A 24,955-nucleotide genomic window follows, 5' to 3' on the forward strand; every position below is an offset into this window, starting at 1 on the left:
GACATCTATTTCTGAATAATTTCGAAGTAGACTGGTAAGGTTTTGTTCGTCCATACTTGATAACAATGTATCTTCTAATTTCCGAAGGCGCAAGAGATCGACCTGAGCAAAAGTCAATTCTAGACCTTTCAGAGCTGCATCAATTATGGAAAAATATTCTTTCCTGTAATAAACATTTATATCTTCAGGAACCCAATCTTCTCCCGAACCTATGTACTTTCTTGGTATTCTCTTCATTATTGGCAATGAAATGGGATTCAAATTACATTGTTCAATTTTTTCATTCGCTCCTTGCATTATTTCCTCAAAACTTGCTTCGTTGCGAAGGTTTTGAATACTTTCTGAAACAATTTCAACAGCCTTAATCAATCCTGATACAGTTTGCTGCCGACTTTGAAACGACTTATTCAGAAACTCCAACATGTCAATTATTTTCTTCCGCATTCGAAGTGAGCCAATAGACCAGGAGCACTTGTAAGCTGCTTTTCGGTTTCAGAAATTTCTTGTAATGTTTCTAGTATAATGTCATATTTATCTAAAATTTCTCGAATTTGGTTACCTCTATACAACCATCTTGTGGGGCAGAGCGGTTTTAATTCACTGATATTACCTATTGGACCTTCAGATTTAGATTCAACTACAGAAAAAAACCTTCCTTGTGCTTTAAATGAGTGAGAAAACAAGACACCTAACTCATGAGCCCATTGCATTGCATTTTTAGAACAGGCAGAGACTTCGCAACTTTCCCTTATCACCAGATTCACACAATGAGCACCACAGTGAACAAATAGTGCTAATGACTGCCTCGTTTTAATTACCGATTGCACTCTATTATATATACTGCTCATATTGGCAGCCCCATCATACGTCTGTCCCCGGAGAATACTGACAGGTAGATTTAGTCTAGTTAATATGTCCAATATAGCAGATGCTATAGCCCTACCTGACTTGATGTAAGCAATGGCGTATGTCCAAAAACTTACATCAAGTCATGCACTCCCATTGCACAAATCTTTTAAAGATATAGCCCTACCTGTTGTGTCTGTTGTGCTGTAAAGTCCCAGAAAACTTTCATGTGGTTCAAGATCCGCGTCTACCCAAAGAATGAAAATACTTAATTGCTCAATACCACTTATATCGCGGGTACCGTCGCAGATTACGGAAAATATTGGAAGTTCTTGTGAACGAACACTGTTACAAATACACGTAACAATTTCATTTGCCATCATACTAAGCATCTTATTCTGAATTTCTCCAGAAGTAAACTTCTCTCTCTGTTTGTTAATCCACCCATTCAGATCAGGGACATCCTCTGATCGCAGATTTAATAAGCACTGTAGGTTTCCACTGTCTAGGCATTCTTTAGCTATTTTCTGTTCTTGTTGTTTAACAGAACTCAGTTGCATTTCGATAGGCTGACTTAACTGACGATAACTTAAAACAGCTTGTTTATGAGAATCAGATTTTTCGTGATCTCGAAATCTTTCCAGAGCTTACTTCCAATTCTTGAAACCGTCCATTGTGAATGAATTCTCCATTTTCTTCACAAGTATTTTGTCTGGATTTAAATGGCAATATCGATTGCAGTAGAAACAAATAATACCCTTTACGTTTTGTTCAATAATTAGCCATTTGAAGTCATTAAACCACGAAATCTGAAACTGCAGGGTTCGTCCTTTTAGGTTTTGAACAGGAAAGTTCTCTGGCAGTTGAAGTGGTTGATTTAGAAACAAATTCTTATCTGCATCATTTAAAGTAACACTAGAGCCAGCACTTTCAGAAACACGCACTGAAGTTCGTACTTCAACATTACTTTCATATTCATTTAATTGTGTACTTGTTGATTCTTTCTCACATTTACGCTTCTTAATTTTAATAACGAACTTATCCATGTTTTCATTAATATATATGACGCCTAATTTCGCGAGTAACTAAAACCACAACCACTCCTACAGTTGGAAGCTTCGTAACTGGCATACTGATGTGTGTGTAGGTGTGTGTGTATGAGCGGATTGAAGGGCGTCGGATCATGTTACTGGAACGTACAGATAACGATAGCAGCATCTCATGTTCTTATTGGCTTTCAAAGTGCCGTCCGTCGAACATAATACTCCTGAGATACACAGTTATTCTCCTACGTGTTAGGGTTTTTCGAAGAACGCATTTCTAAGAAGAGAAGGAAAAATGACTTACTTTTTCAATCATATGCTTTGTGTAGATATTAGCTGACACATGATCTACTAATTTATTTCATTAATGTAACCACATGTATTTTATAAAAATTAAAATACTATAAAACTACTGGTTGTACTTGAAAATATTGGGGGGACGTGTCCCCCGCGTCCCCCCCGCCAGAGATGCCCGTGATGCCTGGTATGTGTTGCAATGCATAAATCAATTTTTTTTAAATTTGTTTGAAGTAGGTTCACACATGCAAAGCATCTCTCTATCTTTATCTACATATATATTGACCTCTCTATTTCTCTTTATCACTCTATATATGTCATTCTATAGCAATGAAAATATTTAAAAAAAAAATCTATGTTTTTACCAATTTGTTTACCTGTCACAGGTGTGGTAAAGGTACATAAAAATATGCAACTTGGTGTCAGTTTCAAAACAATCAATGAAGAACTTTGAATGTACGAAAATTGACATTTTTATTTACATATATAAATGAAAGGAAAATAACCTAGACAATTCGGCACATTGAGTTACAAAAGAGTGCAGTCTTTATTGCAGCGCACATGCTGAGCAGGCGACACAGAGGGGTATCACAGTCGGGGCAGTCAGCGCGAGGACGGGCCCTCGCCGGGGTCCTCACAAGGCTCCTGGGGCAGCGGGCGCCTGGCCATGCGCGCGCAGGCAGGCAGCTCCGTGTACTCGTGCACAGCGGCGTCGGAGGGCTCGGCGTACTCGCACACGGCGGCCAGCGCGCGCAGGAAGCTCAGCGGCCTCACCGCCGGCAGCTCCGTGTACTCGTGCTGCTCGCGGTCCCGCGGCTCCGCGTACTCCCCCGCCAGCCGTGGCGGCAGCAGCTTGTCCGGCGAGGGCGCCCTCGTGCCCACGCTGCACGTCGTCCTCGCCGCCGTGCGGATCACGTCGTACACGTTCTCCCCGCGCCCCTCGTCGTTGTTGTTGCCGCAGCTCTCCTCGATCTTGATGAGGTCGTACAGCTGCTCGATGACGTCGCGCGCCTCGCCGCAGCGGTCCGGGTCGTCCAGGCGCTCCTTGAGCGACTCCAGCAGCTCCTGGGTCAGCTCCTCCGGGAGGGTCTGCGTCCACTTGTTCTCGCAGGGCACCAGGTCCTCGCCGGCGCGCCGCTGCAGCTCGGCGTACTCGCGCGCCGACAGCCGCGAGATGGAGCGCGCCGACGCGGCGGCCGCCAGCCGGGAGTGGCACAGCCTCGACAGCAGCGGCTGCAGCGCGAGGTGCCCGCGGCGTCGCAGCCACAGCACCGCGGTGGCGACCAGCACGGCCGCCATGCCGCACACCACCGCCACGAAGACGAGCCCCAGGACCGTCCTCTCGCCGTCGGCGCCCGCGGCGACGGGCTCCCTGCGGCCGGCGCCCTCCTCGCAGAGTATGACGTCCCGCGCGCCGCACACCTGCTCGGTGAAGTTCCCGGCGCGCGCCGAACCCCCGGGCAGCCCCAGGCAGTGCTCCAGGGCCTCGCCCACGACGCACAGCGCCGACTCGAACAGCTGGCGCGGGTCGCCGCGGCCGCCGCAGGCCACGTCGCGCACCCACGCCGCCAGGTCGCAGCGGCACGCCTCGGAGAACACGTTGTCCACCACCCTCGCGGCCAGCGCCGGCGCCGCCGCCAGCGCCTCGGCCGCGAAGCCCAGCGACCCGGGGCGCAGCAGCCCCAGCGCGTTGCCCGAGAAGCTGAACTCGTACGAGTACACGCCCGCCGTCGGCGCGAACGGCAGGCTCAGCGCGTCCGTCTCCAGCTCGCCGAACGAGTTGCCGTCCAGGCGGGCGCGGTTCCAGTTCTTCAGCACCAGGCCGCCCGAGCGCACGACGCCGAAGTGGTTGTCGCTGAGCTGGACGGTGGCCACGGTGATGTTGAGGGCGCCCGGGCCCACCTCGGACACACTGCGACCACGACACACCCTCACTCCACATCACACACAGCGCACAAGATTTATTAAAGCTATTTTCAGCGATGCGTCTATCAAATCCTTTGTTTTAAGAAGGAATAAAGTAAATTTTAAAAAATTAACACTGAATACTAGAGCCACGGAATTTTCGCGCATTCATTTAGTCGCAAGCTAGAATGCAAACCTCCACACTGTCGCACTGTGTTCATGATTGGACCGCAGTTATCTGGACACGCCCCTCTATGACCGTGAGCCAACGATGTCCAGATAGGAGAGAAGTAAGCGAATCAGGTAGTGCCAAATAATAAGGATAAAAATGTTCTCGCTAAGAAATCAACCAATGGGAAAGTAAACATGGGTCGAGCACACCTATAACTTTGCATTCTATCCTGAGGCCAGAGGAATCCGCGAAATTTCCGGGACTCTACTGATAACCTCGAAAGTTTACTAGGTCTCTTTCTCGTCAACAACCACACATCACACAATATTCTTTAAAGTTATTTTCAGCGATGCATCAATCAAAACCTCAAATACCATCAACTCCTTTGTGTCAAGAAGTAATAAAGTAAATTAAAAAATTCTACACTGGTAAACCTCGGAAGTTTACTAGATCAGTTTTCCTGTGACCATTCCCAAGATAGTGTACTTTTAACATGTAAGTATATAAATTAAAATTTCAACATGTATTGATTCTGGAAACTTGATTTTTGAAACTTTTAAAGGGTTGAATGTTCCAACACCATAGTTAATATTTTTCATATATTGCACATTACTTTATTCTTACCGCTTTGGGATTCGACTTCGAGATTCTGATTCAAGAAAATTGTTTATCTAACTCATCACTATTTATTTTTTTATTTTTTATTATATCCCTTTTAAAATCATGTAAAAAAATACACTATGTTTAACATCAAATCTAACACACAAGCTAGCTTAAGTTTGTTTACGTGCAGTAATTTTACCCTATACACATAAAACATTATGTCTACATGCATATAGTAAAAAGTACCTTATGCAAAGCTAAAATAGGCTGATAGCACTCTCACAAAATATAAATTACGTGAATGTTATTTCCTGCATAGAAGTGTTTCTACTCAAGTGTTGTAATTCAGGATTGGGAATTTATTACTACTATTCCTTAATTATTGCAAATGCACCAACGCCTCAATTGTGTAGATTATCAGAAAAAAAATTAACATTAAGGAATAGCTGCTATCACGCAAAACTATATGCTGGACAAAGTTATGAGCTGGTTCTCACATTAAGACGGAAATATATTGACAACAAATTTATGCTATTCAATAATGTCCTACAAAATTAATAAACTACATGATGTATTGAGTAAAATAGAGCAGCTAGCTACGAACACTTAACTCATTTTGTGAAAAGCAATAATGTAATGAGTGTTTGCACGATGTACCTATAGTATATGACTTATTCTCCCGCCTCATCGGATGTTTACAGTCGGGAAGGGTATATGGCTCACTCGATCTCAGTTCTGAGCAAACACGTCCTCACTTTTTTGTTCCAAACATATCCAAGGTAAAGATAACAGCTTCACCAGGGTGACTAGCAACAGGGAGAACCTGGAAGATGTTTGGGGATTTTCAGTGACAGGAAACAATAGTCAGGGAAAAGTCAGGAAAGTTGTTAGGTCGCCAGGGAATTTTTTTTAAAATGATGAGATTACTGAAAAAATTAAAGTTATTGCAGAGACGTACACATTCTTTCATCCTCACTACCAACCCCTATACATTAAAAAACATTTTCGTTCCATTCGTTCTTGCTCATAAGTATATCAGCACTTCAACTCCGCGCATTGACTTCAGTGATATCTACAGTGGTGCGATAAAAATCATTAATAGTTCCTGTTGCAATAGTGAAGTGTGGGATACCTGAGAGCTGTGATTCATTACTTTGAACTTTTGATAGTTATTAGCAACTAATATCAGTGAACAGGGAAATTTTATATCACGGGTTTGTTAGCCACCATGTTTTCGTTGTCGGTTTTCCATCACCTGACTCGGGGGGAAGCAATCTCAGAGATTTACAGTCGGTTTCTAACAGCATAGGTACCGAATCGGTACTCATAATCAAATCATACTGCGGAGTTCGGATCAAGACATCGGCTCATGCCTCACCGAATGAGCGTTATCATCATAAATACAACGAAATTAAGTATTTAGCTCAATTTGTTATATATTTTCGACTCATCTCTTACCCTTATGCCACAAGAACAAAAAATCAAATGCCTATTGATTTTATTCATGCCTGAAACGTGCAACTTAAAATGAATACATATAAACAAAATAAAACCCAGAATTTTCGTCACTTATTCAAGTACATACTTTGAATGTTAATATTTTTAACCACCGCCAACTTGATTTATCTGCCACTGCTTGAGTAAAAATGTGTTTAGTTATGAACAGCGATATTCTTCAAATTTTAGTTTCAAATATGTGCTGCGATTTTAGGAAAACCTTGGGTAGTGAGTGGTGTCACTGAACAGCTTCTATAAAATTATTTATGTTATTGGGAATGCATCGTTATAACCTTAACTCTTTAAAATAATGTTCTATTTCACTGCATTGTGAATTCAGAAGAAGAGCTTGGGTGTGAAATTTAGCCTCCGCCGATTCAGGGTCACCATATCACCTTAGCCTTCTAGCTTCAGTTGTCAGTTTAATAATGGTTGCTGTGTCTGAATGCTGGGTTTTGAATTTCCTCCCCTGCAATGTATTTTTTTTTGACAGTGAAAATGGTCAGTAGTGTTTTCTAGATAGATTTTGCATTTGAAAATTCTAGAAAGGAACTTAAATTGAACCCTCAAGTTACAATTTCACTGATTTAAGTCTATTAGAGGCGAGTCTTGTTCTGTGTGCCCAAACCACTGACTCTTGAAGGTTCTTCAGGACTTAGAGGCATCGACTCCGAGCAACAGTGGGCGGACTTGAAATGGCGTCGACCACTTTTGTGGAGAGAGTATCGTTATTATGAGGTCCACCGAAGCCCTAAAGCCCCTTACAGACGAGGTGGTTTGGTTGATTCAACTAAGTTGCCTAGTTGACTGCCGCGTGAAGACATTTTTTGGGTTGGTTTTAACACCAGGCAACTTGTGGAATCGACTTCTCTTCCCAACAGAAGGTCAGTACGATGTCAGAACCTGATGAAGCAGGAGTACTTCCTGTGCTTGCTCCCATGCGAGAGGAGAACCAAAAAAAGGAGGTAACCCAGTCTAACAAAGTGTTGTTACAAAATCGGGAAACATGTGCTTTCTCATTACTATATCCACATCTACATATTATTATAATAAATTGTTGTACTTATTAAACAACGAAATTCTTCTACGAACTACTCCACGTTGAAACCGACAGGTGGAACACCCTCCACCACGACCTCGGCGGACTCAACCGTGAAGGACGAATGCCAAGTAGTGTCTCGTGTTGAGAATGAATTAGCGGGGAACAGGTGTAGTACAAGAAGCCAACAAGTCCTAGGTAGATGAAAGAGAATGGGGCGAATTAACGCATTTATCTAAAGAGGTTTTAACTCCCATCATCTGGGATATTTAAATAACTTGCCACGGATAGCTGTACAGGACAAAAGGAAGCCACCAGAGCGGACGAGTTGACTGCGTGTGACGGGGTTCGACTGAAAGGGGGCTGCACACGTAGAGGCGAGAGGCTCACTTGGAATGCTGAATGGTGAGGTTGGTGACGCCCGCCCGCACGGCGCCCTGCCGCAGCTCCCTGATGTGCACCCGGCTCAGCTGCAGCTGCTCCACGAGCGTCTTGGCGCTGAAGGCGCCCTCCTCCACCACGTGCAGCGCGCTGTCCTGCACCAGCACGGAGGACAGCGCCACGGCGCTGAAGGCGTCGCGACGCACCGCGCGCGCCTCCACGCGCCGCAGCTCCAGGCGCGCCGCCGACGAGGGGAAGGCGTGCGGCGGCAGCTCGGGGACGATCACGTTGTGCAGCAGCACCTGCGGCAGCGCCTGCGGGTCAGTGCAGGGTCCCGTCTCCAGGCGCTCACGGTGCTGGCCCGTCACTCGCATGCACACACCATCCAACCATTCCATCCATCCACACATCGCCTTCAAAACATGTAGACCTTTAATACCATTTCTCGGACATACACCAATTGCAGTTTGACACTGTTCGTCATGGGAAGAGCTCATCAATGTAAAATAAGAAACAACCAATGTGAAAAAGTCTGTTCAGCCGACCATTCCAACCATTCCATCCATTCCACAGGCACCATCGCCAAAAAAAATATTCATAGATTTAATTTAATACAATTTCTCGGACATAAACCATCGCAGTTTTGCTCGAAAGCGTGGCCGGCCAGCTCGAGCCACACACAGAGAGATATAGTAAAGAGGTAACCAAGCGTAAGATATCGAGTCACAAAGAGCCACACACAGAGGGGTAATGGTCGACTCACGGTGGTGGCGGGACCGTGCCGGCCGGCGGCGCGCGACTCGAAGGCGAAGGCGTGGCCGGCCAGCTCGAGGCGCGGCACGTCGCGCACCTCCACGGCCAGCAGCCAGGAGAAGGCGGAGCCCTGCAGCACCACGTGGGCGCAGGCCTCCAGGCGCGCCGACAGGGGCGCCGCGGCGCCGCGGAACGCATGGCTCTCCACCACCACGGCGCCGCACCGCGACACCTGCGCACACACACACCAGTCCTCACAAATATGCACCATTTAAGGGTTAGTTTTGGGATTCGGCTTACAGATCCTTATATTAATTCCAGAGCAAGTAATATTACGAAAGAGCTGTCAAGGGATCAGGACTCAGCTGACCAGAGACAGTAGTCACATTATTTAAGTCTGCAAGCCTACAGCATCAATACTCCTCAGTGCCCGAGCCGTGGAGGCATAGCTGAGAAGGAGAAGTGATGGATCTTTTACATGTCCTACTTTGGAGAACCAAAAATATTGGGCATGGGTTTCGAGAACCAGGAAATAGATACGTCATTTCCAATCGCGGCATGGGTTCTGACAACTGAACAGCTACGCCGAGAGGTTGAGGAGACCAGACATGTAACTTAGGTTCACACCTCATAAATTCATCAATACTCACCCAGGCATATGATCCCGCTAGGGTGTGGTCCTGGTTGGGAGAAAGATGGGTCTTTTACATGCCTGACACTGTTACCAGTGCCCAACATGGGTTCTGAGAACCGGGAAATAGATTCGCCAATTCCAATCGCGGCATGTTACTGGTGAGCGCACGGCTAGGTCGAGAGGTTGAGGAGATGACACCAGACAGTGTGCAGTGCGAACTGGCACATGACGAAGGACAGAGGAAGGAGACAAAAGAGGCGCACCTGCAGATGGGCGAGCGCGCCGCCAGCACCGCGGAAGCAGTGTCGACGCAACTGCAGGCGTCCCGCGGCGCGCAGCGTCACGCTGGACAGACGCCGGGCGCCGGACAGGGCGTCCTCCAGGAGTCGCAGCTCGCGGGCCCCCGTCAGGGTCAGCTCCAGCGTGGACGGCGGCACGGCTCCCGGCCCCACCTCCACCATCTGCCGTCACACACAGTCGCCGTCAGCAACCAGCTCCACCACCTGCCGTCACACACAGTCGCCGTCAGCAATCTCCTTCACCACCTGCCGTCACACACAGTCGCCGTCAGCAACCAGCTCCACCACCTGCCGTCACACACAGTCGCCGTCAGCAATCACCTCCACCGCCTGCCGTCACGCACAGTCGCCGTCAGCAACCACCTCCACCACCTGCCGTCACGCACAGTCGCCGTCAGCAACCACCTACACCACCTGCCGTCACACACAGTCGCCGTCAGCAACCACCTCCACCACCTGCCGTCACACACAGTCGCCGTCAGCAACCACCTCCACCGCCTGCCGTCACACACAGTCGCCGTCAGCAATCACCTCCACCGCCTGTTGTCACACGCAGTCGCCGTCAGCAACCACCTCCACCACCTGCCGCCACACACAGTCGCCGTCAGCAATCACCTCCAACGCCTGCCGTCACGCACAGTCGCCATCAGCAACCACCTCCACCATCTGCCGTCACACACAGTCGCCGTCAGCAACCAGCTCCACCACCTGCCGTCACACACAGTCGCCGTCAGCAACCACCTCCACCACCTGCCGTCACGCACAGTCGCCGTCAGCAACCACCTCCACCACCTGCCGTCACGCACAGTCGCCGTCAGCAATCACCTCCACCACCTGCCGTCACGCATTCAAGTAGCTAGCTTGGCTTCTGGGTTGTAGCCGTGTCCTTGGCGAATAATTCACCGACGTTTCGGTCGTCACACACAGTCGCCGTCAGTTACCTGCTCCCTGATGATGGCGACTGCAGTGTCGACCGAAACATCGGTGAATTATTCGCCGAGGACATGGCTTCAACCCATGAAGCCAAGCTACTTCAGACAACGGCCGTGAAAGACTGCAAACATTACTTACGTCATAATTTCTTCATTTACAAATAGATACACATTCAAAGTATATATGTATAATTAATATAACATTCATAATTAATTATATGGGATATTAAATATGTAATTATTAATTAGGTCTTAATGAATTTAACTAAAATAATATTTTTAATCATTTATAAATATTATCTATTTTATATCTTATCTACTTAATAAAACTTGTCAGACCACGAATGCCAAAGCAGTGACAGCGACCACTGTGCGACTTACGTGTCGATACGCGACGTAACGCGATTGTAGTGATATGAAATAGCTCAGCGCTGCTGACCCGACCCACTTTGTTCCATCGCGCGTAAATTGCGGTGTCCTCAATACAGGCACGCGTGCTGTTAAGATATGTCCGCAAAAGTAACAGCCAATCCATGCAATTACGCACATCTTTGTGATAAAAATGGGTGGCATTATTTACTTAATGAAACTCTTAACACTGACTGACTGGCTGACAACACACAGCTTAAACCTGTGGGTCTATAAGCATGAAATTTTGCATAGAAGTTCCTTACATAACGTAGGTGAGCAATAAAAAAAAAGGGATTTTTGAAAATTCATCCCCAATGGGGGATAAACGTTTGTATGGAAGTATTGTCAATTTTCGAAGTTAGAAGTCAGGTTCTTAAACGATTTTTTAGTAATTCGTCAAAAATGAGGATCAAATACTTTCCCATCGGGTACACGGCCTCTCTCTCTCTCTCTCTCTCTCTCTCTCTCTATTTTATACATATATATATAATAGGATGTTGTTATGTATGACGTTGATAAACTCCGACACCGTTTGACCGATCGCCATGAAAGTTGGCACAGCGAAGTATTTTTTTTCACGGAGAAGGTTTTTATGCTACCCATTCTTTTTGTAACTCGCCGCTGGACGGCGCTGCAGCGCATAATCTTCTAAACCGTCCAATCGATCGTCAGCAATTGTGTCATTTCTCTATGTCCACCACCCTGCCGTATAGCGCTATTCATTTTGCTTTTAACTCGCGGACAATATATCACCCTGTGTTCAGCCCGGGCAATGTCGGTTACTACAGATAGTTTATATATAAAAGTGTTAAATTCTCATCTGAAATAATCTCATCATCGGAACATTCACTGTGTCTGCAGTGCGCGAGGCCATCTTTGTTTCCCTTGGCACATGGGGTTTGGTTTATTTTGTTCATTGTAAAAGGTTAGGTTAGCTACATTATAAATACTTTAAAACATTGTGGACGGTTGATTTAGTTAGGATAGCTACATTAAAGATAATGTGAAATAATGTAAACGGTTTCCTAGCCCTGGATAGCTACATATTAAAAATGTTATTTGCTAAGCAACCATAAAATGATTTTACAGTATTTTTAATGTAGCTATACTTACCTAATATAACCAACCATCCACAATGTTTTAAAGTATTTATAATGTAGCTGACCTATCCTAATCGACCGCAAAATTTAATGCCACACCGGTTTATACAACGAGATAGAACCGGGGGGGGGGGGGGGGGGGGGAGCGAGCATGAACTTCGGGGAACTTCGGGTGTGGCTCTCTCGTCTGTGAAATGAAGGCTTCCCCCAAACATCCGGTGACGTCGCCAAGATAGCCAACATAGCAAATGTAGCGAACGTTAGTTTTGGGCGTGGCCAGTGACACGTGAGATGCAGCTGGCTGTATTTTACTCGCGTAGCGAACATCTTGAACACAGCGAGCAATTGTGCTCCGTGTGTCTGAAGCGTTAGTGCGTGGTCCGTGTGTAGTCGACCTCGCCTCTGTCCGACTGGCGCCTAGCAGCTGGTTCCCCCTTCTTCCCCCACACCGCCACAATTAGCCAGTCGTCAGTCGCCGTCGCTAATTACCGCCGGGTCCGGTGACCGATATCCGTCATCGCTCTCCTTTACGTATCGTTAGGGACAGGCATTTTTCGCGAATAAATCTGAACACCTATTAGTAGGGATAGGTAAAATTCGCGGGTTCAATGACCTGCAGGATGAACTCCATAGTTCTACGTACACTCGGTCAAATGCCACCCACCCATTGGCTGCCGTCTTGTGAGACGTCCCAACGTAGCAGCCTGTGATTCGATAAAGCTTTGGTCGGGCGTTTCTAATTGGCCCGGAGTCATCCAGGTTGAGTTGTGAGCCAATAGAAGAGGCAGCACTGAGGTGTAACTATTTGTATTTTAGCCTGTCGCGAATTGAACCCGCGAATTTTTCCTATCCCTACCTATTAGTCTGCAACACGGTATATCTGCACCAGCGGTTTCTTCCTTGTGATTGGCGGCCGTCTGCGAGAGAAGTCGGTGCCTTGTTTGCACGAGCCACTCAGGACGCTTTGGCTTCCGTACGGAATCGCTGTGATTGGTTTTTTCGACTGTCGACACGCACCTGACGGAAACCCACCCAATTACGAAACACAGACGGTGCTACAGTGTTTTAACTTTCAGCTAGTCTCGGGATCTTTCCGCGAAATATGCACGACCCTACGTATCGTTAGAGACCTGAAAAATTCGCGGATTCATTTCGTGAAATGCTACAATTCAAATAATTATACCTTAGTGCTGCTTCTGCCGTTGGTTCACTGTTAATCTGGAGGACTAAGGGCCAATTAGAGAAACTCACTCATAGAAGTGTCGAATCACAGGCTACCCAGTCGAGACGACTCACAAGTTAACAGACAATGAACAGTTGGCATTTGCCCGAGTGTGTAGAAGATAGTGGAGTCTATCTTGGAGGTCATTGAACCCGCGAATTTTTCCGATCTCTACCTATGACAAACTAGTGAAAACCTGCGGCCATAAAAATTGTTTGAAATCAATTTTCCACGTTGGAAAGAACACCACAGAGATAGTGCTCGTCTGAAATAACGGAACTCGTCAAGAGGTCGACTAAGCGCTGTGACGTCACGGACGTACACGGGCTGACTGGAGGTCACCTCGAGTGTTTCCAGGAGTAATGAATGGCTGATGAACGCCCCGCGGAAATTAGTTCCACCAGGCGCGGATGTGTTGCAGTCGCAACCATGATTGCGGGTTGATTGCAAACACTCGCGGTATTCTCCACGCTGCACCGGAACACGTAGCGTGTTTGGTGGTTACGGTACAACATGTGGCGTGTTTGGTGGTTACGGTACAACATGTGGCGTGTGTTTCGCAAATTATCCGCGAGACTTGTGAGGGATCGTTACAACAACGCCGAATGCCAAATTGACTACAACGCCGACAGCTAGAAATCTGCTGCGTACCACAACGCCGAAATACAGTAACGCCGAAAATTGTTGCTGCGGGTAAGGGAGGAAGGGGGGGGGGGGGCGGCCACAGGAGCAAAATGAAAAACAACTGAATGAATTTGTGTGCTAACATTACCTAACCTAACCTTTGTGGCAGTCCTGCAATGACATTTTTCGGCGTTAATGTATTTCGGCGTTGTGGTACACAGCAGTTTTCTAGCTGTCGGCGTTGTAGTCAATTTGGCATTCGGCGTTATGGTTTTCGGCGTTATTGTACGTTCGGCGTTGTGGTATTTCGGCGTTGTGGTGCGTCCCCCTTGTGAGCCAAGGCACAAATCAGTGACGTCGAAGGCAAGCAGCAACTGAATATTTAACGAGTGCGTCAAATACTTTTTTTTCTGTCAGTAAAATATGAATGGTTAATATTTATTTTTTAAATTTAATATATATTTTCAAGTATTTAAAAATATCTTTGATTTGTTTAATAATGATTTAGTTTAAAGATTGAGTGAAATAAATTTGTGCAATGAATGTTTGCCATAGCAATTATTGCGGTAACATTCCTAACCTCAAAAAATTGTTTTATAGGTTAAACTACATTGTAAAAAGGTTTGGCTCCTTTAACACACCCAGCTATGTTGAAAGAATATCGTACCACTAAAAGGTCACATCACTTAATACTTATTATATTTAAATTACATCGCTTACCTATTTTTTTTTTTAGTTCCACACTGATACACACGTACGATAAATACCATCCGAAATGAGTATGTATCATACTAGAAGATTACGGTACCCAATGTACTGTCACAGCGTCATTAGTAGTCGGATTTTTAAGGGAAAATGTGTGTTCGTAATCACGTGGCTTCTTTGTGGGTGCGGCCTTTGTTGTTACCTCGCAGAGCGTTTGTGAGATTGTGACCTAGTTTTTGCATTCGTTTTGGCCCATCCGCTGTATATATTTCATAATATAATACTACTATAGCAGAAGTTACACTGATTATAAAAATTAATGCAACAGTCAGGCAATGAAACAAGTGAAAACTTAATTCACTTTATTTTTGATAGCCATATATTTTGTGGTGTGGCATACTAGAAATACTGCATCTTCTACTCATTCATACAGAACACGCCGTTTTATTCCAAAGAACATTAAGTTTTTTTTTTTTTTAAGGTTTATGATTAATTAGTTGTCAAGTAGGTGGAGTTGTTTGGTTTCTGTGTTGTAGCCGCGTCAAAGGCGAAGATAATTACCAACGTTTCGGTCGCCGTTGCAGTCGCCATCATCAATCAGTATAAAGAGCTTGCGTTTGCCCGCGAGAGGCGCTCTTTCGGCGCAAAATCCGACCGTTCCAGAAAATTCAGGTCGGAGACCATTTCTGGCAGTTCCAGAGACAAGTCTGCGGTAGATAAACTGCTCCCTGATGATGGCGACCGCAACGTCGGTGATGGAAATCCTTCTTTTCACAGACGAGAGAGCCAAACTACCGATCGTGCATCTTCGGTTTATTTTGGTTCATTGTAAATAAATGTGGCGGTGTTGATAAAAGGATACTAATGGTCAATTAGGCTAGGTTAGCTGCATTAAAAATACTTTAAAACATTGTGGACGGTTGATTTGGTTAGGATAGCTACATTAAAGTTACGGAAAAAGCATGAACTTCGGGTTTTGGCTCTCTCGTCTGATAAAAGAAGGCTTTCCGTCGGTGATACCTTCGCCTTGGACGCGGCTACAACTCAGAAGCCAGTAGTAATGGGGGAAGCCTGTTTTGCGGTCGATTAGGATAGGTGTTAGCTACATTATAAATACTTTAAAACATTGTGGATGGTTGGTTGTATTAGGTAACTATAGCTACATTAAAAATACTGTAAAATCATTTTATGGTTGCTTAGCAAATAACTTTTTAATATGTAGCTGCCCAGGGCTAGGAAACCGTTTACATGATCTCACAGTATCTTTAATGTAGCTATCCTAACCAAATCAACCGTCCACGATGTTTTAAAGTATTTATAATGTAGCTAACCTAACCTTTTACAATGAACAAAAAAAAAAAAAACGAAGATGCACGACCGGGCGTTTGGCTCTCTCGTCTATGAAAATAAGGCTTCCCCTGCGCCGAGCCGGGAACAGACAGTCGCTAGGCCAGTGCACCCACTGCACCAGGTTGTTACCTACATATTCTCACTACGCAATGTTAAATAACCGCAAGTAATGGGCCCAGCCGACAGTGTCCACGCGTGAAGAGTCGCACTTCCTTGTTGCGAGGAGGTCGCCGGGGCTTATCGGCGGACGGAGCGCGTGCCGGCAGCATCTGCGCGCGCAGGAAGCAGCCGCCCCGCTATCGCGCCAGCCCCCGGACACCCGGACACCCGGACAAAGGGCGTGATGCAATCAGCCGCCGCCACGTCACGCCGCGACTACCCGCGCTCGGCTGACTGACGGTGCGTCCGTCCTCCGTGCAGTCCACGCGCAGTCCACGCGCGACGCGATGAAAAAAAATCGGTTGTCTGTAAAGTCGGTTTACGGACGATAGTTCAACGTGACGTCATAACAAAACATTGACGAATTGATTACATACTTTTATGAATAAAATTGAATCATTATTATTGAATCATCACTATTTTGTATGGATACAAAGAAGGAGTGAAATGAAATCTACAATTTAATCGATGAATTTACTTTTATTTGCACTCATTAATTCAAATATGTTTATTACTTTAACGAACAGATTATTTTAACTATAACTTTTATACATGTTTGCTATTTAACTTCTTCCAATTTGTGTTATTCTGTTAAGGATGGGACGATGGTAGGAAAAGTAGGAAACGAATGGGAGTGTTTCAAGTTTAATGTGCCTCGAAAAAGTCGAATCGATTGTTGTTCCAATCGAGTGGAAGAGAGATAGATGCGGCGCGAGCGTACAATGAGCGTAACGGGACACTTTTTCGTGCTGCACCGGCGCAAATAGATTTATTAGACGTTGTCACGTCAAAATGGGGTGTGGCTGTGTCATGGACACGGCCGTGTGTTGTACGTGAATACGTGTACGTAACAGCTAATATTTTCTATACAAAATATAAAATACGCTGTTTTTTTAATTTTATTTTAACATCATATATATTCACTGTAACTATTTTACACTTATGTTCTATATACTCAATCGATATATTTTGACGAGAGCTGACGATTGAAACCGAAACGAACGTCGTAGCTTCCCCCCAGTCTAAAAGTTGTACTAAATGGAAATCTCGAAACGCAGCAAAATGACCTCAAAATGGCGGCGCTTCTCAACGGACGGCTCGCGAGACGCGGCAGAGCGGTCGTCAAGCTACGGCTGCGGCAGATTTCTTTCAAGTTCAACCGAGTTCAGCGCTGTTATGTCTGTCTGTAAGGACGTTCATTTCGACGAGAACCATCACAATCTGCCGTTGTGAAATATGACACAGGTCGCTTGTTTAACAAACTTATTCCATGGTTAACTCGAACATAAGGGCGTATCCAGCTCAAAATGGAAACAGGAAAAAGAGGAAAATAAAAAGAGGGTGGGGGGGGGGGGGGGATATTTTCGGAATTCCTTTTGCTTGTCTCTAGTACATATGACTTCTCATTAATGATGCAAGGTTTTTATTTTGTAACTAGTTTTCTTCATGGTTAATATTAGTTTATATATATATTTTTATATTTTTCCTACTTCAGAAGAGAGGGTGGGTGGAACCATCCTCGCCCCCCCCCCTCCTTTTTTTTCTTTTAAATATGCCTTTGTGTTCGAATGCACAGTTATTATCTTTGAAAGATTTGTCCAATGGGAGTGCATGACTTGATGTAAGCTTTTGGACATACGCCATTGCTAATCACATGTATGTCTGTAGAAGAAAACTACAAAAAACACAAAAGACAAAAACACAAATTAAGCAAAAAATTGCTGTTTTCAACCGGATATAAACACCACATAATATTCCATAACAGGAATATGGTCAACAAACAAAGAAAAACAAAGAAGAATGGACTAACAGTACGAAAAAAAAAAAACCCACAAATGATGTCAGCTCAAAAATATTGAACCCAAAAAAATTCATCACAACAGTTTAAACGAGACAAAAACACGACAAAACGAAAAGACGAAACAAACACAATAGTTTTCTAAAACAAAAACAAGCGACGTTTCGGGAACTGCTGTCTGCTCCCGTCCTCAGGCTGAGACGCACATGGTACGAAAACACAGGTGCGTCTGTTTATATCCTGTTGACAACAAAATTTTTTGCCTAATTTTGTGTTTTTTGTAGTTTTCTTCTACAGACATACATGTGCTTAGCAATGGCGTATGTCCAAAAGTTTACATGAAGTAATGCACAGTCAACTGCGCGGCTTACGCGCGTGGTCTGTCCGCGTCGAGCGCACAGCAGACAGTAGACACAGCAGGTGAGCGGGGCAGCGGGGCAGAGGTGCTAACAACCCCCCTGTCGCGAGGACAAACAGAGCGGCTCTTCAGGACCAGCTGTGGCCTGCTTCCGGGTAGCGGCGCTCGCCGGTGCTTCTAGCGCGGTGTCTCCTCTGGACTGGCGCGCAGTCTTCTCGTCGTCACATGAGCGGTGACCGTAACATTACACGACCCGATAAATGAAGATAAAGATGTAATGCAAGTCCCTTGAGTGCTTTCAAGAATCTGTACCGGTTGTTTTACGCCTAAAAATTACTCCGGAAAACTTTGCGTTTAAGCCATTTTTAACTCTTCTAAAAAATACAGTTTAAAAACTTCATCCGAAATCAAAAGTACTTTTCGGCCCTCACTGAACTCTTAAAATGCTTTTCGTAAGCAGACCTCCGTCGGATATGTTGAGTAGTTTTGAAATCGCGTTGTTTTTTTTTTTTTCCTGAAGCTCTGCGCACCGTGTGTGTCCTCTTAAAGGGGAGGAGTGTTCTAAATCATTTCGCTTATCATATTTCATGCTTTTGCACATAATTTCAAATACGTTCCAAATACAACATATAATTGTTTACGAAATGTTTCTTCCTGCTATACAAGTCCTTAATTGATTGATTTTATGAACTTAATGGCTGCTATTTATGTCAATATTAGCATGTAATGAAATCATGAATGAACTCGTGTGGCATACGGTAGTTATCTTTTACACCGACAGCAGTTGAAATCGCAGGCTGCTGAGGGAAGATCGCATTGGCGTCTGGGTTGGAGGCCGGAGCTACTCAAGTGCGAGAGGTCAGGCAGTCTGGGCTAAAAGGAGACGCCATCTAGGCTAAGAACTGGCATTCCCCGATTGGTCAGCTACAGGCACGGTGACCTCAGGGCTATCAGTGCAGAAGAGAATGCTACCGTTGTGTCATACGAGACATTCGCTTGAGAACATCCCGGTAGTATTAATATTAAAACCTTTTCTCGCCGAAAGTTCCTTGAACCCGCACAACCACTTTAGAATATTACGTACGTTTCATACTAAAAATAAACATCCATTAGAGCCCCTTTTTTAAAGTCGAAAAATTGGTGGAATGACTTAAAAATTAGAGAATAAAGTTTGATGCCTTTATTTTGGTGATCACATTTCTGTGTGGGTGAAGGGGGAGGGGGGAACGACGTTCAGATTCTTTACTTTTGTTGGTAGTAATGATCTTTTTTTTTTATGATTTCTGGGGGGGGGGGGAGGAGGTTTATCCCCCTCCCATTGATAAAACCCTGCTTTTATTACCGCATTGTTTGTCCTTGATTGTCTCCAAGGCTTTCACAGATCGTCAGCCCCCAGACGTTGTGTGCGGCGGTTCGGGTCTTCATCGGCTTGCCAGGGGTCGAGGTCAGGCGTCGCCCTAACTTCCTGTCCCTTTTCCCCTCCCGCCCTGCGAGGAAGGATGTCTGTCTGTCTCCCGACCTTCATCAGGCAACTCCCTTTGTTTGTCCTTCCCACCGGATCTCCAGCTGCGGTCCTGTCGCGTGTGATCTCCAGTCATGAGCTGGTTTTGATCATCGCTCACCACATTCTCTGCTGCACCACTGACACCATTGACTGAGCGAAGATCATCGGAAACTCTCGGGTCAGCTCATGACAGTGATCTAGGATACACTGCGCCGGCAGATATGCCCGGCATGTTCATGATTTCATCAGACGTAAATATTTGGGTATTATTAAAAAAAATTTGGTTGTCTGTAAAGTCGGTTTACGGACGATAGTTTAACGTGACAATGTCATAACAAAACATTGATGAAATGATTGCATACTTTTATGAATAAAATTGAATCATTTTTATTGAATTATCACTATTTTGTATGGATACAAAGGAGTGAAATTAAATCAACAAGATAATTGATAAATTTACTTTTATTTGCACTCATTAATTCAAATATGTTTATTACTTTAACGAAGAGATTATTTTAACTATATCTTTTATACATGTTTGCTATTTAACTTTTTCCAATCTGTGTTATTCTGTTAAGGATAGGACGATGATAGGAAAAGTAGGAAACGAATGGGAGTGTTTCAAGTTTAATGTGCCTCGAAAAAGTCAAATCGATGGTTGTTCCAATCGAGTGGAAGAGAGATAGATGCGGCGCAAGCGTACAATGAGCGTAACGGGGCAATGTGCGTAACGGGACACTTTTTCGTGCGTGCAGCCGGCGTTCATCGATTTATTAGACGTCACGTCAAAAATGCAGACCTATCAAAAATTTTACTCTTTATAAGTGAGACCTCTTTTCACGCGAAATACCCATATTTTAAATGAATGATATTCTTGTTGTTTTAGTTATATGTTCAAATATTTTATTTCTACGTGATTACTTTCCATACTAAATAAGAGCGTTATTTTTTTAAAGTCAAAAACTATTCGTTATGCCGGACTGTTTCGTTTTGTATTAACTTTCAAATACCAAACGTGTTTTCATCTGTTATGAAAATTCAAAAGATGACGCAGCGGCTATGTGTGCTGCCATCTTGTGGCAATCGCATCGACCGTTTGTCCGCCGGAGTCAACATCGAGTGTAGCGACTCGTGTCGTTCCAACGCACCAATTGAAATGCACCTAACATTTCTTCGACACTGCTGCCACCCGTTGTAGATTGGAAGTGTATGAACCATAGTTCAGGCAAGCTAAGCTCTTGTAGGCCCACTATGTGTTGGCGCAACTTTCTAGAAGATTGATCCACGGATCATTCATGGGCTAACATCACTGGATCGTGGATCGAAGGGTGGAGCGGTGCAGCTGGCCATTAGAGACTTCCGTTACCCAGACCCCTCCCAAACAAACACACCGAGTTTTAGTTAGGTTAGGCCCCCCCCCCCCCCCCCCCGTCTCGTCAGGGGTGTATGTGTGTCAGTGAGGCGGGATGATAAGCGCGACGCTCGCTGGTGCTTCTAGCGCGGTGTCTCCTCTGGACTGGCGCGCAGTCTTCTCGTCGTCACATGACAACTGCGAGATCTGAGCGGTGACCGTAACATTATATGGCCCGAGAAACGAAGATAAAGATGTAATGCAAGTCCCTTTAAGTGCTTTCAAGAATCTGTACCGGTTGTTTTTACGCCTAAAAAAAAATTAATCTGAAAACATGCGTTTTTGGCCATTTCAACGCTTCTAAAACTACAAGTTTAAAAACTTAATCCGAAATCAAAAGTTCTTTTCGGCCCTCAGCGAACTCTTAAATGCTTTTCGTAAGCGGACCTCCACTAGGATATGTTGAGTGGTTTTGATATCGCTTTGTTTTTCCTGAAGCTCTGCGCACCGCGTGTGTGCCCGGGTGGGCAAGGGCCTTAAGAGAAATAAAGACCCACTCGGTTAGTGTCGGCGCCGGCTCGCTGCAGCCGGGCTTGGAGGTCCTCGGGCTTGAAGGTGGAGAGGGGAGGATCATGCGGCAAGCTGGTTGCTTGCGGCAGTATGTGGCAGGGTAGGAGTGGGGAGGGGGGTCAACCTGTTGCTCCCGCGGCGGCTGTGAGGCTGTGAGGCTGTGACCTTGGACCGGGCGAGGTCTCTGCCTCCTGCCCTTGCCGCGTGGAGCTCATCTCATCTCAGGCCACTAGCTCGCTCACCAGCGATGGAAAACTTTCAGGCTACGTACTTACGCGGCCCCACAGAATATGATTTTTTTTTTTTTAGTAATAATTTATTTCCTGACTTGATGTAAGCTTTTGGACATACGCCACTGCTAAGCACATGTATGCCTGTAGAAGAAAACTACAAAAAAAACCCAAAAGACAAAAACACAAATTAAGCAAAAAAAATGCTGTTGTCAACAGCAATTTCGTTCTCTTAGTCCATTTTTCTTTGTTTTTTGATCATATTCATGTTATGGAATATTATGTGGTGGTTGGCAACAGCAATTTTTTGCTTAATTTGTGTTTTAGTCTTTTGGGTTTTTTGTAGTTTTCTTCTACAGACATACATGTGCTTAGTGTATGTCCAAAAGCTTACATCAAGTTATGCAGAAATCTTTCAAAGATAATAATTTATTTCCTCTCTTTTTTTTAACATTTTGTCTACAATTCACAAATTAATTTGATTTTAGAGGAGTATTTGGGTATAATTTACAACTTATTCGGACATCTTGTTTACTATTTTTTTTTCTTTGTTCCTATAAATCACAAGGGAAAAAAAACTGTGAGCAACCTTTTGTTATTATTAGAGTGGAAATAGAGCTTGCTTTTAAAAATTAAGATATTCTATTTAAAAAAATAAACATTCGTTTTTATAAAAAAAACCAGTTGGTTTTGAACCGTGGTTGGAATGAGCGAACCCTGATTTGAAGGAAGCAGAAAGTGGTGAGGGGTTCGAGGCCCTGTTACGTCCCTGGGGCAGCAGGACTGCAACTCGGCGGGCGCGGGGTTGCCACTGCCTCGTGGGCCACCGCGTGAAGCACTGTTCATTCGACACGACCGTGTCTCGTGGAGGTGAGCGTGTTACAAGGCCTCCGCCCGCCTGGCCGCTCGTACAATGTGCAAAGCTTCAGGGGGAGTTGCCTGTAAAGTCGGTTTACGGACGATAATTTTACGTGATAACGTCACAAGAAAACACTTATGAAAAATGACATAGTTACTTTTTAATGTTCAAATATTATATACCATTTTTTTTTGCAAATTTAATTTAAATAATTTGTTCAACTATAATCACGAACAAACAGTTAAAAAAAAACCCGCCTTAACCTGTTTGATATTATAGAAGATTTTCTTCGCACGGTGGTTGGTCGGTTCTTGCACGCTCGGCTCAGGCGGAACGTGACAATTTTTCATGCGTGCAGTCGACGTTCGTCGATTTATAAGACGTTATCACATCAAAACAAAACAAAAAAACACCAATTTGAAAACAGCTCAAGATATCTGACTTGGAGTTGTTTACGAAAAAACATTTAAGAATACGCCGGGAGGGCGTTATATTTCCGGATTCCGTTTTTAAACTGCCTTTTCAGGAGAGTGAGTACTGAATTTTCAGAATAATTTTTAAGGCATGAAATATTATTGAAATTACTCAACGGCTTTGCAATACACCTAAACTTTAACTTCCCCGCCATATGATATTATTAGAGACCTGCAAAATTCGCGGGTTCAATGACCTCCAGGATAGACTCTACTACACTCTACACACTCGGGCAAATGCCACCTGTTCATTGGCTGCTGACTTGTGAGTCGTCTCGACTGGGTGGCCTGTGATTCGACACTTCTATGAGTGAGGGTCTCTAATTGGCCCTCATTACTCCAGATTAACAGTGAACCAATGGTAGAAGCAGCGCTAAGGTATAATTATTTGAATTGTAGCATGTCACGAAATGAATCCGCTAATTTTGCAGGTCTCTAGATATTATGGTTATCAGTGAAATATCACAGTTATCATGTGCACGACGAGAAGACTGCGCGCATGCCTACGGCCTTGCGCTGGAAATACCAGCGAGCGTCACTGGCACAGAACACATCCCAGACGGCGTGTATTTCCGTGACCGCCATCAGGCGTGGTAGAGCACTGTTTGCACAGTAGAGCTGTAGCAAACCGTATGTATTCGGTACTGAGTAACGGGTGCGCCATCTAGTACCGAGTAACGAAACGTTACACACGAATGCATTTCGTTACTCGCATTTTTTCGTATGCGTGTATTGAAACGTTTGCTGATCGTATGTTTTACGCATGCGCACGCTTATTCGGTGAATTAAAAAACGTACGTTACAAAACACGATGTTTGTTTATTAAGTAAAGTATAATTTGGAAATTCGTCGTCCAAGTTTTTTTTACTAATTATTAAAGTTGCTTTAACTATTAAATCCCATTAAATTTAGAATGACTTAAACACAAGTCTGGTTCAAAATACGGAAAAGTGAAAAAATGCACCTTACGCAGTTTGGTATGTAATGTATAAGTATGTTTTCTACAAATTACGAATGTTGCGACGCCGCGACGTCATACTTTACGCGTACGCAATACGACTAGATTCGTTGCTCTGACATAACATAGCATGTTATGAGGTATTGGAAGTAACGAGTAACGTAACGATACGATAGTAACGAGTACTAATTGTTACAGAAACTAATACATACGGGTACGCTTTTTTTCGTTACTTTTACACCTCTAATGCACAGTGTTCTGCGTGTGTGCAATATGGCGGCGGTGAGGTAGAATGTGACTACGACTACATCTTCTGAAGATTACTCACTCACGGAACTCACGGACGATTCGACGAACAGTACTCCTGACAGACTTTGTTCTCCACAGTTCCTAGTACCGCATGTGTCATGTAACTCGTATCAAATTCGTGACAGTTCTCAGAAGCAGCACCCTACGCATGGGACACGTTTCCCGACTATCCAGGGCCGGATTCAGAGGTCTGGAGGCCTCGGGGCAACAGAGGAGCGGAGGCCCCCTGGCCCCAAATTATTTTACAAATAAAATGAACAATTTTTTTCAGTCGAGTTTTCCAATAAATATATATTTTTTTTTGTGAAATCAAGTAGATTCTCTTAGTATTTAAAAAACATACATAAATATAATCGGAGACAAGAATTATATGAAATTAAATTTTAGTGTTAATGAATATTTATGTTAATATTTAACAATAATATAATCATGTATGTACAAAGTGCTGTAGGTAAAGGTAAAACAGCGAAAAAAGAATATCAAAGGATTTGTGGGGGCCCTCCGTTTGTGGAGGCCCCGGGGCTTTCGCCCCGGTTGCCCTCCCCTGAATCCGGCCCTGCGACTAACACTCAC

At 44.6% G+C, this 24,955-nt stretch overlaps 2 protein-coding genes across 6 annotated transcripts in view; one reads left to right on the forward strand and one right to left on the reverse strand.

Moving 5' to 3' along the window:
* The window catches only part of LOC134538847 (E3 ubiquitin-protein ligase MYCBP2), a 455,666-nt gene that overhangs the window by 271,309 nt on the left and 159,402 nt on the right, over window positions 1-24,955 (forward strand). The gene's annotated exons all lie outside the window — the stretch shown is intronic.
* Window positions 2,636-24,955, reverse strand: part of LOC134538842 (uncharacterized) — a 59,045-nt gene continuing 36,725 nt past the window's right edge. The window contains exons 2-5 of one of the 2 annotated variants that reach the window (XM_063380384.1): window positions 9,434-9,631; window positions 8,547-8,768; window positions 7,793-8,097; window positions 2,636-4,098 (exon numbers count right to left, since the gene is read on the reverse strand). In XM_063380384.1, the coding sequence (XP_063236454.1) occupies window positions 2,790-4,098; window positions 7,793-8,097; window positions 8,547-8,768; window positions 9,434-9,631 (2,034 nt within the window). In that variant the 3' untranslated portion in view covers window positions 2,636-2,789. The remainder of the gene's footprint in view (window positions 4,099-7,792; window positions 8,098-8,546; window positions 8,769-9,433; window positions 9,632-24,955) is intronic. The other variant, XM_063380385.1, reaches the window with a different exon arrangement.

This window comes from Bacillus rossius, chromosome 14 (genome assembly GCF_032445375.1).
Source record: "Bacillus rossius redtenbacheri isolate Brsri chromosome 14, Brsri_v3, whole genome shotgun sequence".
Taxonomy (NCBI): Eukaryota; Metazoa; Arthropoda; class Insecta; order Phasmatodea; family Bacillidae; genus Bacillus; species Bacillus rossius.